The sequence below is a fragment of the Scylla paramamosain genome, unplaced genomic scaffold, assembly GCF_035594125.1.
Source record: "Scylla paramamosain isolate STU-SP2022 unplaced genomic scaffold, ASM3559412v1 Contig15, whole genome shotgun sequence".
NCBI classification, from domain to species: Eukaryota; Metazoa; Arthropoda; class Malacostraca; order Decapoda; family Portunidae; genus Scylla; species Scylla paramamosain.
The window spans coordinates 1,062,751-1,081,758 of NW_026973680.1; the positions used below are offsets into that span (position 1 = coordinate 1,062,751).

General features: G+C 39.5%; 1 protein-coding gene across 5 annotated transcripts in view; it reads right to left on the minus strand.

The window, feature by feature from the left end:
* Positions 1-898: 898 nt before the first annotated feature.
* LOC135097218 (fibrocystin-L-like) overlaps positions 899-19,008 on the minus strand; it is a 32,432-nt gene continuing 14,322 nt past the window's right edge. Inside the window, exons 5-10 of one of the 5 annotated variants that reach the window (XM_063999004.1) lie at positions 18,408-18,578; positions 11,570-11,675; positions 9,265-9,655; positions 1,607-1,716; positions 1,307-1,455; positions 899-1,033 (exon numbers count right to left, since the gene is read on the minus strand). In XM_063999004.1, the coding sequence (XP_063855074.1) occupies positions 11,648-11,675; positions 18,408-18,578 (199 nt within the window). In that variant the 3' untranslated portion in view covers positions 899-1,033; positions 1,307-1,455; positions 1,607-1,716; positions 9,265-9,655; positions 11,570-11,647. Of the gene's footprint in view, positions 1,034-1,306; positions 1,456-1,606; positions 1,717-9,264; positions 9,656-10,074; positions 10,252-11,569; positions 11,676-18,360; positions 18,579-19,008 lie in introns of all 5 variants that reach the window. The other 4 variants (XM_063999001.1, XM_063999003.1, XM_063999002.1 and 1 more) reach the window with 4 other exon arrangements.

Here is a 19,008-nt window from a genome sequence, read left to right on the forward strand (position 1 = left end):
GGATACCTCAAACAGGCTGGCCAGATTCAACACCAAGTTCTGCTCATAAAATTCATCTTCCTTCACCATGAGGCCACTGGTGAGGGTGATCATGGGTGTGGTCTTGATGTCAAGGATGCGGCCTTCACACAGCACCACATGGACCAACTTAGCACTGCGCTGGAAGAAGCTGGTCCCCATTGCCTGCAGGGGAGGGTCTGGGTGAGCTGGAGAGGTGGCGACAGAGACAGGCATGGCATAATAGTGTTTCCCTTGCCTAAAACTATCAGGGAGAGCTATGACAAAACTGACAGGGAGAGACATGACAAGACTGACAGGGAGGCCTGACAAAACTGACATGGAGAGACATGACAAGACTGAGAGGGAGGCATGACAAAACTGACATGGAGAGACATGACAAGACTGAGAGGGAGGCATGACAAAACTGACAGGGAGGCACAACAAAACTGACATGGGGACATGACAAAATTGAGAAAGGCATAACAAAACTGACAGTGAGAGGCATGACAAAACTAAACAGATAGGGAGGCATGACAAAACTGACAGGAAGAGACAAGGCTGAGTGGTTGTTCTGTTACCAGCAGGAAGAGACAAGGCAGAGCAGTTGGTCCTTTGCCCCAAACTGACAGGGCAAAGTACAGAGCTCCAGTGCCTCAAACAACACAAAACAACACACAGCCATTCCTTATATTCCCTACACAACACAACACACAGTCATTCCTTACATTCCAAACACAACACGACACAACACAACACAGCACACAGCCATCCCTTACATTGTCCAACATGAGAAGGAAAGCCTGAGGATGGGTGGGGTTCTCAGGCAACAGCTTGTAGCCGGCTGCAGAGGTGTTGAGGTTGGCTGGGGGAACAAAGACACCATCCACATAGGTGTCATAACGCTGAGGCTTTGGGAAGATGAGCAGGACAACGGCCTCAGAGGATGGACTGTGTGGCAGGTGCAGACGCAGCACCTGAAGATGTGATGTGAGTGGAGAGTCAGTGTGGTGAGGTTAGGTTAGAGATGCAGCTCCTGAAATAATAATTGATTGGGTTAAGTTAGATTAGGTTGGCTTAATGTTGGGTGAGATTGTGCTAGGTTGTGAGGTTAGGCTGGGTTAAATGATGTTAGGTTATGCATCAAAAAGATTGGTGTAAATTGCCTGCTGTTTATCTCCAATTACTATTATTATTATACCACTGAAAATTACTACAACTACTATTACCATAGCTACAATCACTGTCTACTATTACTACTACCACCATTACAACCACTACAACACCATTACAAGCACCACAGCAGTACCTGAAGGGGTGTGCTGGTCATGGCCATCTCATATGTCATCCCTGTTGCCACAACGGAGAAGAAGGTTGAGATTTGCTCCTGATACATGTAGCCAGCACACCAGCCTCTATCCATCTGTCCATTGAGGAGGTCCACGTACCCACTAGGGCCTGGAGGAGGAGGAGGAGGAGGAGGCATTAGTAACACTCACAAAAAATCCCATGTGGAATTGACAATCTGGTAAATAGATTTATAAGGACAAGATAAAAAAAAAAAGTGGTTTGTGTTGGCAATGAGGGTGATGGGGGAGAGGCGCCGCACCTCAGCGTCTGTGTCCATGCTCTCAATGATCATGAGGCGGTGATGCAGTGAGAGGCACTTCCATGCTTGCCATGATGGAACCACAACACAGGAAGCATCATGGACAATGCCTGTGGGATAAGACAAAAGGAGAGTACGAGGAGTGGTAAGGGATCTCAAACAACAACAGATCTTTAATTTTTTAACTGCCTGATTTGGGTGCAGTGTGTGTGTGTGTGTGTGTGTGTGTGTGTGTGTGTGTGTGTGTGTGTGTGTGTGTGTGTGTGTTGCAGAGCTGTGTGTATATCTGACACACACACACACACACACACACACACAAACACACAAAGTTTGCAATGTAGGTACAAGCAGAAGAGGTAATTAGTGGGTCTTGGAGGTTGTCTGGAGATGAAGAATATAAAAATGTATGGATAAACAGGGATATGGATGAGATTGAAAGATTGAAGCAAAAGGAGCTGATAGATGAGGCTAAACAAAAAGACAAACAACAAAAAGAGAAGTTTTTCTGAAGAGTAAGAGACATGAGAATAAAGAAATGGTACATCAAACAGTATGTTATACTAATGTAAATGGATTAATGTCAACAAAGATGGAATTAAATGAGTTATTAAACAGAACCTCACCAGATGTTGCTGTATTATGTGAGACAAAATGGAAAAATGAATGGGGAACTCCTGACACTGGTAAATATGATTTATGGGTGAAAAACAGAAGTGACAAGGAGGAGGGGGGAGTGATCATTCTGAAGTGTGTTGAAATGGAGAGGGTAATAAAAAGTGAAGACAAGTCTGAAATTCTACAAGTGATGATTAGAAGTGGAAAAGAAAGGATAATGAATTATGTAGGAGTGTATGTGCCACCTGTGACCAATGCTTGGCAAAAAGAAGAGCACGAAGAGACGTTGGTAGATGTGTTAAAAGGTCTTGAAAAGATAGTGATGGAAAGTAGTGATATAGTTATTGTTGGTGATTTTAGTTGTAAGGAGATAAAGTGGGAAACACTGACAACTACTAGAAGTGAGACCTCATGGAGTAATAGACTGTTAACCTGAACAGTAGAAAACTTGATGACTCAGTGGGTAGACTGTGATATAAGATTTAGTGGAAGAGATAAACCATCAAGACTTGATTTAGTGTTTACCAAGGACATGGAAATTATTGAAACAATACACTATGATAGCCCTCTAGGTAAAAGTGATCACATGTTGATGGAATTTAATTTGAAAAATGAAAATGTAATTAATCACTGATGAAAATTATAAGGTAAGAAGATTTAAATATAGTAAAGATGATTTTGAAAAATTAAGAAAGTAGTTTGTTGCCATGGGCTGGAAAGACTTTGAAGATGTAGATGTTCCAGAAAATGAGATGAATTTATAAGGAAATATAATTCTGCTGTGGAGAAATTTGTACCTAAAGGAGGAGTGAGATGTAGAAAGGGTAAAGAATGGTTCAATACATAATGCAAAGAAACTACAAATTGTAAATCAAATGCTTGGAATAGATGGAAGAAGAGGAAAACTGAGAGCATATGGGAGGAATATACTGATGCTAGAAACAAGTACATTGAGATAATAAGAATGGAGAAAAGAAACTACAAAAGAGATATAATAGATAAGTGTATAAATGAACCCAAACAGGACATGGTGGATGTTATGAACAATAGTTTCAGATTGTTATTTACTGTGGAAGGGGAGTTTGATGCTGGAAGGGATAAGTTGGTGAGATATATACTGAGTGCAGTCCCAGTCAGTTATGAGGAAATACCTAAGATGATGGAAGAACTTGAAGTAATTGAAGCATCTGATCCAGATGGAGTACCAAACAAGATATTGAAGACCAGTGTCCTTGAATAGTGTTTTTTTTTTTTTTTTTATGTAGGAGGGACACTGGCCAAGGGCAACGAAAATCCAATAAAAAAAAAAAGCCCACCGAGATGCCAGTCCCAGAAAAGTAAAAAAATTGAAGGATAAGTGTCTTGAAACCTCCCTCTTGAAGGAATTCAATTCATAGGAAGGTGGAAATACAGAAGCAGACAGGGAGTTCCAGAGTTTACCAAAGAAAGGGATCAATAATTGAGTATAATGGTTAACTCTTGCATTAGAGAGGTGGACAGAATAGGGGTGAGAGAAAGAAGAGTCTTGTGCAGCAAGGCTGTGGAAGGAGGGGAAGCATGCAGTTAGCAAGATCAGAAGAGCAGTTAGCATGAAAATAGCGGTAGAAGACAGCTAGAGATGCAACATTGCGGCGATGAGAAAGGCTGAAGACAGTCAGTTAGAGGAGAGGAGTTGATGAGACGAAAACTTTTTTATTCCACCCTGTCTAGAAGAGCGGCATGAGTGGAACCTCCCCAGACATGTGAAGCATACTCCATACATGGACGGATAAGGCCCTTGTACAGAGTTAGCAGCTGGGGGATGAGAAAACTGGCAGAGACATCTCAGAACACCTAACTTCATAGAAGCTGTTTTAGCTAGAGATGAGATGTGAAGTTTCCAGTTCAGATTATAAGTAAAGGACAGACCGAGGATGTTCAGTGTAGAAGAGGGGGACAGATGAGTGTCACTAAAGAAGAGGAGATAGCTGTCTGGAAGGTAGTGTTGAGTTGATAGATGGAGGAATTGAGTTTTTGAGGCATTGAACAATACCAAGTTTGCTCTGCCCCAATCAGAAATTTTAGAAAGATCACAAGTCAGGCATTCTGTGGCTTCCCTGATTGAAATGTTTACCTCCTGAAGGGTTGGACGTCTATAAAAAGACATGGAAAAGTGCAGGATGGTATCATCAGCGTAGGAGTGGACAGGGTAGGAAATTTGGTTTACAAGGTCATTGATGAATAACAAGAAGAGAGTGGGTGACAGGACAGAACCCTGAGGAACACCACTGTTAATAGATTTAGGAGAAGAACAGTGAGCGTCTACCACAGCAGCAATAGAACGGTCAGAAAGGAAACTTGAGAGAAAGATAGAAGCCATAGGGGGGTAATTTGGAAATCAAGACTTTGTGCCAGACTCTATCAGGAGCTTTTGATATGTCCAAGGCAACAGCAAAAGTTTCACCAAAATCTCTAAAAGAGGATGACCAAGACTCAGTAAGGAAAGCCAGAGGATCACCAGTAGAGCGGCTTTGACGGAACCCATACTGGCAATCAGATAGAAGTTTGTGAAGTGACAGATGTTTAAGTATCTTCCTGTTGAGGATAGATTAAAAAACTTTAGATAGGCAGGAAATTAAAGCAATAGGACAGTAGTTTGAGGGAGAACGGCCACCCTTTTTAGGAACAGGCTGAATGTAGGCAAACTTTCAGCAAGAAGGAAAGGTAGATGTTGACAGACAGTGCTGAAAGAGTTTGACCGGGCAAGGTGCAAGCACGGAGGCACAGTTTCAGAGAACAATAGGAGGGATCCCATCAGGTCCATAAGCCTTTCGAGGGTTTAGGCCAGCAAGGGCATGGAAAACATCATTGCGAAGAATTTTAATAGGTAGCATGAAGTAGTTAGAGGGTGGAGGAGAGGGAGGAACAAGCCCAGAATCGTTCAAGGTAGAGTTTTTAGCAAAGGTTTGAGCAAAGAGTTCAGCTTTAGAAATAGATGTGATGGTAGTGGTGCTATCTGGTTGAAATAAAGGAGGGAAAGAAGAAGAAGAAGCAAAGTTATTGAAGATATTTTTGGCTAGATGCCAGGAGATATTTTTGGCTAGATGTCAGAGAGTCATGAGGGTAGTTTGATCTTGAAAGATTTTGACACTTTCTATTAATGAAGGAGTTTTTGACTAGATGGAGAACAGACTTGGCATGGTTCCAGACAGAAATATAAAGTGCATGAGATTCTGGTGATGGAAGGCCTAAGTACCTTTTGTGGGCCACCTCTCTATCATGTATAGCACGAGAACAAGCTGTGTTCAACCAAGGTTTGGAAGGTTTAGTCCGAGAAAAAGAGAGAGGAATGTATGCCTCCATGCCAGACACTATCACCTCTGTTATGCATTCAGCACACAAAGACGGGTCTCTGACACAGAAGCAGTAGTCATTCCAAGGAGAATCAGCAAAATACCTCCTCAGGTCCCCCCAACTAGCAGAGGCAAAATGCCAGAGGCACCTTTGCTTAGGGGGATCCTAAGGAGGGATTGGAGTGATAGGACAAGATACAGATATGAGACTGTGATCGGAGGAGCTCAATGGAATAGAGAGGGCGACAGCATAAATAGAAGGATTAGAGGTCAGGAAGAAGTCAAGAATGTTGGGCATATCTCCAAGATGGTCAGAAATACAAGTAGGGTGTTGCACCAATTGCTCTAGGTCGTGGAGGATAGCAAAGTTGAAGGCTAGTTCACCAGGATGGTCAGTGAAGGGAGAGGAAAGCCAAAGCTGATGGTGAACACTGAAGTCTCCAAAAATGGAGATCTCTGCAAAAAGGGAAGAGTGTCAGAATGTGCTCCACTTTGGAAATTAAGTAGTCAAAGAATTTCTTATAGTCAGAGGAGTTAGGTGAGAAATGTACAGCACAGATAAATTTAGTTTGAGAGTGACTCTGTAGTCGTAGCCAGATAGTGGAAAACTCGGAAGATTCAAGAGCATGGACATGAGAGCAGGTTAAATTGTTGTGCACATAAATGCAACATCCAGCTTTGGATTGAAAATGAGGATAGAGAAAGTAGGAGGGAACAGAAAAAGATCTACTGTCAGTTGCCTCAGGCACCTGAATTTCAGTGAGGAAAAGAAGATGAGGTTTAGAAGAGGAGAGGTGGTGTTCTACAGATTGAAAATTAGATCTTAGATCACAAATGTTGCAGAAGTAAATGAAGAAAAAATTGAGGGGGTGTCAAGATACTTAGGGTCGTCATCAGCAGAGCAGTCCAACCAGGGGACATTTGTGGTCCCCTCCCCAGATGAGGACTCCAAAGCTGGTGTAGGAGTTGCCATGAATTTTGAAATTTTGAGTGAAGGTTGTGTGTGTTATTAGGTGCTTGTAGTTTTGTGTGGAGGAAGAGAGTTGTCTTTATAGGGCAGGCTGTGACTGCCCCCTTGTGTTGTGAGACACAAAAGGAAAAGTTCAGTGAGATCACAGCTAGGTTTAATGATAAGTTCACAGTACCCCCTGATCTAGTGCTTTAGACCTCACTGGGAGTAATTATTGTTTTAGCAGGTGTCTACTGCCTCCTCCTGAAGGAAAATTATGTGAAAGAACAATAAAGGAAAGATGGATGGAACACTTGGAAAAAGATGAAGTTTTAGTAAATTGTCAATTTGGATTTAAAAGGGGAAGATCATGCTCCATAAACTTACTGTCCTTTCATTCAAGGATAGTTAATATTGTGCAGGAGAGAGACGGATGGGTGGATGGTGTCTACTTAGACTTGCAGAAAGCAAAGTACATCCCAAAGATTGCTAAGGAAGATTAAAAAATTATGGAAAATTTGGAGGAAGACAGCTGGAGTGAATGGAGGATTATCTGGATGATAGAGAGATGAGAACTGTAATACAAGACCAGAATTCATCTTGGCTAAAAGTAACTAGTGGTGTCCCACAGGGGTCAGTTTTAGGACCAATAAAGTTTGTAATATATGTGAACGACATAAATGAAGAAACAGATAGTTATATGAACTTATTTGCAGATGATGCTAAACTGATGAGAAGGATAGATAATGTAAATGATTTAAATAAGATAAATAGATGGAGTGAATCTTGGCAAATGGAATTCCATTTGAGTAAATGCAAAGTAATGGAGTTTGGTAAGAGTAAGAAAAGAATACAATATTATTATGATATGGATGGTGTGAAGTTAAAGAAGTCAAAAGAGGAAGTAGATTTGGGAGTAACAGTTACTGAAAATTTGACACATTGATAAAATTACTGGAGACAGTGAAATTGTTAAAAAGAATAAGAATGGCACTCATATTTGGAAGAAGAAATGATAAAAAGTTGTTGATTTCCATGATAAGACTAAGACTGGAATATGCAGCAGTGGTGTGGTCTCATCATACAAAGAGGAATATTATAAAATTAGAAAAAGCAAAAAGAGCAGTCACTAAGATGGTTTCAGAGTTGAGTAAATTGACCTATGAAGAGAGATTAAGAATGTTGGAAATTCCTACCCTTGAAAATAGGAGAGAGAGAGGAGATTTAATAAACATCTATAGAATGATAAATGGTATGGAAAATGTGAAGAAAGAAAGTTTTTATAAATTTAGACACACAGAGTACAAGGGGTCACAGCAAGAAGTTGAAGAAAGTTAACTGTAGAAGAGACATTAAGAAGTATAGTTTTCCTCACTAAAATGAGAACAAATGGAATGAACTCAGTGAAGACGTTGTCAATGCCGAAACTGTCAGTGCTTTTAAAACCAAACTGATAGATATAGGGACAGGGTACTATGAGATTACTCCCCTCCCATACACCACAACTAGGTAAACACAACTAGGTAAATACACACACACACACACACACACACACATGGAAGTGAGAGAGAGAGAGAGAGAGAGAGAGAGAGAGAGAGAGAGAGAGAGAGAGAGAGAGAGAGAGAGAGAGAGAGAGAGAGAGAGAGAGAGAGAGAGAGAGAGAGAGAGAGAGAGAGAGAGAGAGAGAGAGAGAGAGAGAGAGAGAGAGTGTGGGCTCGCTCACTCTGAGTTGCCAAACATCATTTCAAGACATATGGGTGCAAAATACAGGCTGCCAAGATTAAAAAGAGCCTTCATATCATATGATGTAAGTCACAGTTACATGCTGTTCATCATATGATAAATGTTGCAGTTTATGGGTTAAGGACATTAACCTAACATAACCAGACCTAAACCTTAATAGAAAAAATAAAGAGTCCAAGGTGTGGTTTGCAGACCTCCTCTTCCTCATCCTCAAAGGGTACTGGTGCCATCGATTGTTCAGCACTCAACTAATTTTGGCAAAACACTGTGCAATCTTAAGAACTGTATGCCTTGCTTATGGAACTGCATGATAAAATCCAAGTATTTAAATTTGTGTGCACTACACTCAGTTGCCATTGTGACACTGAGTACCCTTGTGGGTAACTAGCTGACTGCTGTGGCTGCAACATATACACATGGTGACTGGCTGAAAATAAATGATGCATTGCCTGGAAGTAAGTGACATTTAACGACATTCTAATGTCATTAAAAGTACAGTTCTCATTTGCTGAACAAAAGAGATGCAAGAGAGCATGCATCATTACATACTGGAAACAAACATACGAACACATGCATCACACTATATCTCTCCAAGTAAACCCTGTCAGCATGGACTTACAATTTGTGACGCAGTGTACGATGGATCACGTCACTAATGTAACTGTGAGTGACCCTAAAACAACCCTCACACCCATATTGTACAGTATGTACGAGTATTCATCACCAATATCCACATAATTTAGCTGCTTCATGAGGAGCTGCTATAGCTAAGATTATTCAATGTCACTATCTCCTTTTGAAAAAGCATAATATTTTGAGCAGTAAAAAAATTTATCTCAGTCTGAAAAATTATCATGATCAATATATTTACCAAGAAGTGGCCCCAAAAAACAGGTATACACTGTCACTCTATTGCAGTGTCTTGCATTGGCTAATGATCATAGGGATCTTCCTGGGGAGGGAGTGGGAAGATGGCTAATGTGGGAAAGGAAGGGGTAAAAGAGAGGGCTGAGGCTCACCTGCGCTGATGTTGCTTGGTCAACTTCACATAAGGGTCATTTAGCTGTCTCGTCAACCAGTCCTGTGAGCTTTTACTTTTTCCTCTCAGATTTTTAGGCACAGTCTTGTAAGCAGCACATGATGTACAAGAGTAACAGCTGCCCTGTACAGTGGCAGTGTGTCTTGAAGCCATCACTCCCACTATCCTGTTGTGTTCTTGTTCTTGTTGGGGATTTGAGGGGCTGTGCAGGCTGTGGTGCCACAACCTCTAGAGGCCTGGAGGTACTGGCAGCAGGCAAGTTATCCAGTTATATTCTGGTGAGCTGCTGGAGGAAGACCCTGGTATGGTTAAGTGTCTTGAAGGCCAAGCTGGGGTCTTGGAAACCACCCAAGAGGTCTGCTAGTGATGGCCTGTGGATGTGGAGTAATAACACTGAGTGGAGAAGAGCAGTGTGGTGGGAGAGGTGGTGAGAAGGACTGGGTGGGAACTGGCTCCAGAATGCATGTTGCAAATGTTTAAAATATGTATGCAATCATTAACATTATTTTGGAAGTCTTGCAAATGATATCTACGAATGAACAAAATATTGTTTTTGATGGCATAAAACGCACCTTTTTTCTCCCCCAAAAATGTCTCAGAAAATGAGCCTGCATCTTATAAGACCAAGGTTCAGCTTTGGGACAGTGGCCAGTGGTAAGTCTGTGGCAACAGTGGCCCTTAGATCAAATCCCAAAACATCTTCACATACATAAACAAAGTGATGATCAATTCTATACCACAAAAACAACTCTTTTTTACAAGATAACAATGCATAACAGGTCATACTTACTAGTAATTCACATAAAATAACACCAGTCAGGAAGAAATTAGGTGATGACTCTTACATTTCATGTACCAAAACAAACTTGCAGTTGGTTGTAAACCAAACCTGGTGACAACTGCAGGATTCACTGCGCTTCTTAGTATGATGCCATTATTCCTTGAGGTAAGACACACCTCCATACAACTGGAATTGTACCTATCTTTTAAGATTCTTACCTTGCATACATGTTCAACAAAACTTGAAGCTAATGAGAAACTATTGCATTCTTAAAAAATAGCTTACTACCTAACAAAATAAATGATTTTATAAGTGAAGAGAGTGTCATGAAGTAGGGCGACTTATGGTGATGGTTTGTACTGAATATTTCAAATAAAAATACATTGTAGAGAATAAGGTGAATCTGTTTTCACACATCCTTATGCTTTGAAAATGTACTAAAATATACAACTAGGATCATGTGTAGAATGATGATAAAAAAATGTGATGTACAAACTTTATTACAATCTGGCCTCTGACAATGTCACTGTCTATGCTACATTTGTTTACATCTCACAGCAGGATTAGTCTAAGTACTGGTGTTGGTAGGTCCTAGCAAATATTAAGGTTTTTTAAATGTAAAATATTGAGATCTAATAAGGATCTGAATACATATAAGAGGGTTTCAAATGTCAGGTGAAACCCTTCACTTCATATTCAGAGCTTAAACCTGTTTACTTACCTTTTTTTTTTATGCCTGCCCAAACTGAGGTGCGTCTTATTGAGTCCATGTGTCTTATAAGCCATTAATTATGGTATAATGAAATACGAATAAGTGTCTGCATCCAGCATTTGAAGAAACTGCATAAACAATATGAAAATATTTCATTCATGCTGGCTAATATTAGGCACTGATTTAGTGTTGTCATAAGCTCAATAGTTTTTTGTACTCCAATTGGTATATATATATATATATATATATATATATATATATATATATATATATATATATATATATATATATATATATATATATATATATATATATATATATTTACGCAAGCCCAGTGACACATCATAAAGAGTTAAGACTGCTAAACAGAGAGGGAAACCTGTGACCATAGTCCTCATGAGTAAATAAAAAAAAAACTTATGTCCGTAGATATGCAAAATAACTTGTTTGCTGATTGTACTACATGTAGCCCTTCATCTCTCAAATTATAATGCAATATTTTTCAGGCACCAAAGATTTTTCAAGGGGAGTGCATTAATGATGCATATATCGAGTTTGTCTAAATCTGAAATGTTTGAGGTGCATTTATCACATTTAAACCTAGTCAATTTCACATAAAGCAATGGCAATCAAGTGGAATAGAGAAGCTCCAGTGGGGAATTATATGAAACAGACATTTTCTGATGTTGCTGTATCATATGCTTAATTGCCATACTTTTAAACCTTCTGCCAATGCTGGTGATCACCTGGCCAAACTGCACCAGACAATCAAGATAGTGGGGAAGTCCTTACTTTAAAAAAAATCCAAAGTTCACCAAGGTTGTCAATCAGCGGGGTGGGCAAGCATGAGTGGTCACCAATGCTTACATCTCATATTCCTGCCCAACTCAGCACATCACTGACAGAAAAAAATGTATGAGAAACACGAATTTGTTTACATCTGCTGCAGTCACCATGGCAACCAGCAAAGAAGTGACGGTTTGTTGGGCTACTCCTTTATCATTTTTTGATAAGGAAATCCTCATTAACATGGTAAAAGAGCATATTAATGTAATAAATAACAAGAACACAAAGTTTTATACAGTAAACAAGAAGGCAATGGAGTGGCTAAGAAGTTTTGTGATGAGTGGGCATCACAAGACTCACCAGCACGTGAGGAAAATGTGAAAAAACATCAGAAATGGATGTGAAACATTGTTTGACATTGTTTATGATGTTATATAATGCATGGCAATATGAACTGGGTGACATTGATGTGTGTGTGTGTGTGTGTGTGTGTGTGTGTGTGTGTGTGTGTGTGTGTATTTACCTAGTTGTATTGTACAGGGCACGAGCCAAAGTTCATTTTGTCCTGTCTCCATAACCATGCTTATTCAGTTTCTCTTTAAACATGTGTACACCGTTTGCCAAAACCACTTCTTTCTTCGAATCATTCCAGATTTCAAGAGTTCGATACGGGAAACTATTTTTTGATGTAGCTCAAACATCCACTCTTTATTTTATTCTCAAACAGATGAGAAACACTGTTTATGAAGTTGTATTATGTATGACGTGAATAGGGTGATGTTGGTATCTGTGTGTGTGTGTGTGTGTGTGTGTGTGTGTGTGTGTGTGTGTGTGTGTGTGTGTGTGTGTGTGTGTGTGTGTGTGTGTGTGTGTGCGTGTGCATTGTACAGGGCACAAGCCAAAGTTTATTTTGTCCTGTCTCCATAACCATATTTATCCAGTTTCTCTTTAAACATGTGTACACTGTTTGCCACAACCACCTCTTCCTTCAAATCATTCCAGATTTCAACAGTTTGATACAGGAAGCTGCATTTCTTGGTGCCGCTCAAACATCCACTCTTCTTTATTTTCTTCCCATGTCCCCTCGCCCATCTCTCTCCCTCCTCCATCTGTGATAGCAAGTCAATTCGGTCTATTCTTCCTATATTGTTTACTAATTTGTACATTGTTATCAGGTCTCCTCTTACTCTTCTCTCTTGTAGCGTTGGTAATCCCATCTCTTCAAGTCTTTCTTCATAGCTTAAGTCTTTCAGTTCTGGTACCATCTTTGTTGCTATCCTCTGTATTCTTTCCAGTTTCTGTATATCTTTTTTTCCTATTTGGAGCCCAAACTAACGCTGCGTGCTCCAATTTAGGTTATATCATTCTTGTTATAATTTTCTTCATTACTTCTCTATCTAAATAGTTAAATGCCACCCTAATGTCTGTTAAAAGGCTGTATGTAGAGCCAAATATTATGTTTATGTGCCTTCTTTTTCTTCATGAATTTTTTGTTATTATTTCTCTTCCCATTTTGTAATTCAATGAAGATATCTTTTTACTTTTTCCTATTTCCAACACATGGCATTTTCTGGCATTGAATTCTAGTTTCCATCTTTGGCTCTATGTATGTATCTTGTCAATATCCTTTTGTAACTCCTTGCAGTCATTTTCATCCTTTACTATTTTCATTATTTTTGCATCATCAGCAAAAAGGTTTATATAACTATTTAGATCCTCTGTCATATCATTTACATATATTTGAAACATAATAGGTGCCAACACAGATCCTTGTGGTACCTCACTTGTCACTTTGCGCCAACTTGAATTAGCGTCTCTGATTACTGTTCTCAATTCCTTCCCTTGTCAATAATCTTCTGTCTATCTCAACATTGCTCCCTTTAGCCCTCCTTCATTCTCTGACTTCCACATAAGACTTTTGTGTGGAACTTTATCAAATGCTTTTTTAGAGATCCAGGTGTACTGCACAAACCCATCCATCCCTCTCTTGCACTCCATCTATTACTCTTGTATAGAAGCTCAGTAGATTTGTGACACAGGATATCCCTTTCCTGAATCCAAATTGCTTTTCTGTAATTATCTTTTCATCTTCTAAATACTGCACCCATCTGTCTTTAATCACTATTTCACAAAGCTTGCTTACAATACTTGTTAGTGACACTAGTCTGTAATTCAATGGTTCCATTTAACTTCCCTGTTTGTATATTGGGACTTTGTTAGCTCTTTTCCATTCCCTTGGTACTTTTCCTTCTCTCAACAAGCTGTTAATTATATCCCATATGGATTTTTCCATTTGTTCTCTGCATTCTTTTAATATCTATCCATTTACTTGATCTGGTCCCACAGCTTTTCTAACATCCAGCTCTTCAGCAGTTTCTTGATTTGTTGTCTCTTTACTTGTATTTCCTGTATTCCCTCATTCTGTGATACCACTTTCAGTGCCACAAAATCAGTTTCCTTTGTAAATGTGGACTGAAAACTCTCATTCATTAGTTCACTCATCTCCTCAGTAGTTTCATAAATTCTTCCTTCTCTTCTTAACTTGTTTATGTCATCCCTATGTTTCATTTTCCTGTTTATGTATCTGTAGAAGAGTTTGGGCTCTTCCTTGCATTTTCTTATTATCTCACTTTCAAAATTTCTTTCTTCTTCTTTTCTTATTATACCATATTCATTCCTTGCCTTTCTGTATTCTTCCCTAGTATTTGTGTTCAGTTGTCTCATCATTTCCTCCAAGCCCTGTCCTTTTTCCTTTTTGCTTCTACTCACCTGCCATTATACCATTCATGCTTCCAAATTTACACTTTATAACTTGGCACAAACTGTTGCACCCCCTCTCTATACTTACTCAAAAATATCTCATTTTTCTTGCACTACTTTACCTTTAAATAGTTCTTCCCAGTTAATTTCTCCATAAAATTTATTAAGTTCTGCAAAGTTTGCCTAAGAATAGTTCTATCTCCCATTTCAAAATTGTTCATTCCTGTGCAACACTTTTTCCTCCTGTGGCATTATTTCTATTGTCACATGATCACTTCTTCCCAGTGGACTCAGACAATGTATACTTGGTCTACTTTCTAGGATTTTTTGTAAACACTAAGTCCAACTGTGATGGTTCTTCTTCTTTGTATCTTGTAAGTTCGTTCACCCACTGTCTCATTGTATTCACCATCATGGTAAGCATGGTATGCTGGTGATATCACCATGCACTTTTTCACATCTTTTCGTAGACGTCCAACCCTTCAGGAAGAAAACAGTTCATGCAGGGAAGCCACACAACGCCTGACTTCTGATCTCTCAAAAATTTCTGATCGGAGTAAAGCAAACTTGGTATTGTTCAATGCCTCAAAAACTCAATTCCTCCATCTATCAACTCAACACAACCTTCCAGACAACTATCCCCTCTTCTTCAATGACACTCAACTGTCCCCCTCTTCTACACTGAACATCTTTACTTATATTCTGAACTGGAAACTTCACATCTCATCTCTAGCTAAAACATCTTTTATGAAGTTAGGTGTTCTGAGACATCTCCATTATTTTTTCTCACCCTTCCAGCTACTAACTCTGTACAGGAGCCCTATCTGTCTATGTATGGAGTATGATTCACATGTCTGGGGGATTCCACTCATACCTGTCTTCTAGACAGGATGGAATCAAAAGCTTTTCATCTCATCAACTCTCTTCTGTCTTCAGCCTCTTTCTCATTGCTGCAATGTTGCATCTCTAGCTGTCTTCTACCACTGTTTTCATGCTAACTGCTCTTCTGATCTTGCTAACTGCACGTCTCCCCTCCTCCCATGGCCTCACTGCACAAGACTTGTTTCTCTCACCCCTGTTCTGTCCACCTCTCTAATGCAAGAGTTAACCAGTATTCTCAGTCAGTCACTCATCCCTTTCTCTGGTAAACTCTGGAACTCCCTGCCTGCTACTGTATTTCCACCTTCCTATGATTTGAACTCTTTCAAGAGGGAGGTTTCAAAACATATATCCTTCAATTCTTGACTACTACTTCTGACCCAATCCAGGTCTGATATCACAGTGAGCTTTTTTTTTATTGGATTTTTGTTTCCCTTTGCCAGTGTCTCTCCTACATAAAAAAAATAAATAAGTAAATATATATGAAAAATAAGTTCACTCCATGACCCAACATTTTCTTTCACTTCCATCTTCTGCCAGTTCATTCCTTTAGTGTTGAAGCTGCCTACTAAAAGCATTTTGTTACTTTTCCTTATCATTTCCTGTGCTATTTCTTCTTTTTAGTTGTATAGTTTTATATCCATCAGTCTCCCATGCATTAGTTTTTGGTGGTATGTACATCACAGTAACTTTCCTTTTTTTCATTTCATTTGATCTTAATCACAACACTCAAAGTCTCTTAGTATAATTTCCATTAAATAAACCACATCTGGTTTATTGTTCTTTAGATAGCCTTTAAGTTCCATTTGGCTCAACACCAAACCATCTACATTAGTATACATAATCTTTAAACTTCTGCTTGGTGTGGTATCTTTGTGGCACCATTTCCTCACTTTCATGTCCACAACTTTCCAAGCAAATCTCCTCGCTTGTTCTTGTGTTCTCTCCTCATTTTTTGACTGGGCCTCTACTCTACTACTTTCCTCTACTTTACTCTTTCAGTTTACTTCTCTCTCCTTTATTCATATTTATTCATTCCTTCTACTTTTGCCAATTTTCTTGTTCTTTGCAAGACATATTTCACTGCTGTTTGTGCCATGAATCCTATTTTCATTGATCTTGTTCCATTTTCATTGTATTTTCCAATCCTGTAAACCTCTTCAATTTGTTCAACTATCTCCTCTCCTTCCTCCACCACTTCTGCTATAATTTCCTTAGTCTTTTTTGCCTCTCCTTTCTCTCTAGCTATTTTCATTAGTAAGTTCTTCTCCTTGACCCCAAATACCACCACAAACATCTTTCTCTGTACGATGTCTCTCACAAGATTACTTTTTTTCCTTTATTATTTTAATCAATTGCTTTTCCATGTCCTTATTGTGTTCCTGTTGCTGTTGCCTTATGATCTTATCTATATTCACCTTTTGTTGTTGTTCTCTCTCTTCTTTCCAACTTTTGACTTCTGCTGTCACTGACTCTTTCACTTTCCCAACCTTAATCTCTCTCTCTCTCTCTCTCTCTCTCTCTCTCTCTCTCTCTCTCTCTCTCTCTCTCTCTCTCTCTCTCTCTTGTAAAGCTTTCTTTAACTCCTCATTCTCTTCCTTGAGTTTCTTGATTTCTTTATAGTACTTCTTGTTTAAGTTCACTATTATTGTCACCTCTTCTCTCAGTTCTTTGTTTTCTTTTTCTCTTTCCATCTTCCTCTTCTTCATCTCTATTATATCACTGGATATCTTTTTACATTGCCACCACCCACCTCTCTCTCTCTTCCTTCCATGTCTTTATTATTGCTACTAAATTATGATTTTATCATATTTTCACATTTTCTTCAATTTTCCATATTTGTTTATTTGTATAAGCTACATTGAGGTCTTCTTCCTTGAAACCCTCAAAAATATTTGCTGTGTCCGCCACCATCTTCCTTCTTGGTATCACTGACAAGACAATGTTTACCCATACACTACTCTCCCATTCACCTTTTTGCTCACTTCCCAATTTACACTTCACTTTCCCTGCACTCACACATCACACAATTCCCTATTATAGAGACAGGACTCAAGCTCGGGCCCCCTGTACAACCAAAACTTAGGTAACTCCTTAGAGCTGCTGTGGATGTGTCCAATTAGCTGGGCAGCACAGTGTGTGTGTGTGTGTGTGTGTGTGTACTAACAATAGAGGGTGTACCATGAATTAAGGTACATACCTAAGGATATGATAGTTCAACTAATCCTAGGTCAAAAATACTCTATACACACACATGCTGTTTGCTTTATTTTGTGAGAAATTAACCTGTAAGTTGTGTATTGTGGGAGCGGCTTCCCTGGGATCAGTCTCCTGATGATGGATAGGTGGTGGAGGCCCACAGGAATAGCCAGCAAGATCCCCTCACCTAACACCAATGGATTTCTTTCCTTTGGGGACTCATGAAATCCTTGGTATACAAGAACAAATCACGTTACAGAGAGGAGTTGATTCACAGCATTAAGGAAGCTGCAGAGCAGATAAGGAATGACAGGAGCAAAAAGATGCACTTTGGCTATCACTTGATTGACAAGGCTTGCCATTTAAATGTCAAAATGATAACTGTCAAAGGGGATGACATTTGCAGTGAACTGCCATGTGTGTTTTAAAAAGTGGCACTGAATAACCGCTGTATTGCTGTGTTACCTGCACATTTTCTTCACTGGCACATACAAAAATTTAATCTGTTATTTGCTATTTCCTGTAAGGATTTGACTGCATACAATGTACACAAAAATTTATCACTTAATGCTACGCAGCATCACGCGAGTACGTAGCGAGCCAAGGAGGGGAGGAAGGAGGCGGAGGCACACCCAGGCAAGCAGCTCCCGCAACTCACAACTTAGCTACACATTAATTTCTCACAAAATAAAACAAAACACAGCATATGTGTATAGAGTATTTTCAACTTAGAATTACTTGAACTATCATACCTAAAGTGTGTACCTAAACTTGCAGGACACCCTGTGAAAACTAAGAAAAACACAACAATCTACTGCTAAAACACTGGGCATTACAAGCTTAATTCCTATACAGTTATTTCCAGTAGTCAGGATAAAGTCAGGTTACACTGGTTTAGGTAACATAAGGTAAGACTAGATTCACATGCATACACGTGCAGGCACACTATATGTACACACCAGCATATGTGAGGAACTGGTACAGCCTGTCCTGGGAGTCCAAGTACCTTCCTATCTTGGTCACTTCAGACGCGCCTCTTCCGGTAACGCAGACAGTGACATTCATGGGGCCGACCAGCTTAGCCTTGGAGCGACAAGTAACCTTCTCCCTTGTCAGTGTGTCACAGAGCTCCAGGTTGTCATCCACTATATCACAGGGGACGCCTCCAACAAAGGCCCTGTTATGAGAGTTAAGGATGTGAGGTAAGGCTACAGCTTGAGATGTGCATTCCCTAATATCCCAGTGCCTTTTCTTTATTAACAGGCTCTAATAGTGTTTGGAGCTCCCCTGATTGGAGTGGTAATTTAAAAGGCTTTAGTGGATGTTATCAGGGTTTTCAAGGGCATTTTCATGATTCAAGTAATGGTTTCATAAGGTTAGTAATAGTTTAACAGACTTTAATGGATGTTACCAGGGTTTTCAAGGGTGTTTTTATGATCAAGTAATGGTTTAATAATGCTAGTGACAGTTTAACAAGTTTCAGTGGATGTTGTCAGGGTTTGCAAGGATGTTTCTGTGATTCAAGTAATGGTTTAAAAGGGTTAATGATACTGTAACAGGTTTTAGCAGATGTTGTTATGGTTTGCAAGGGTGTTTTCATGATTCCA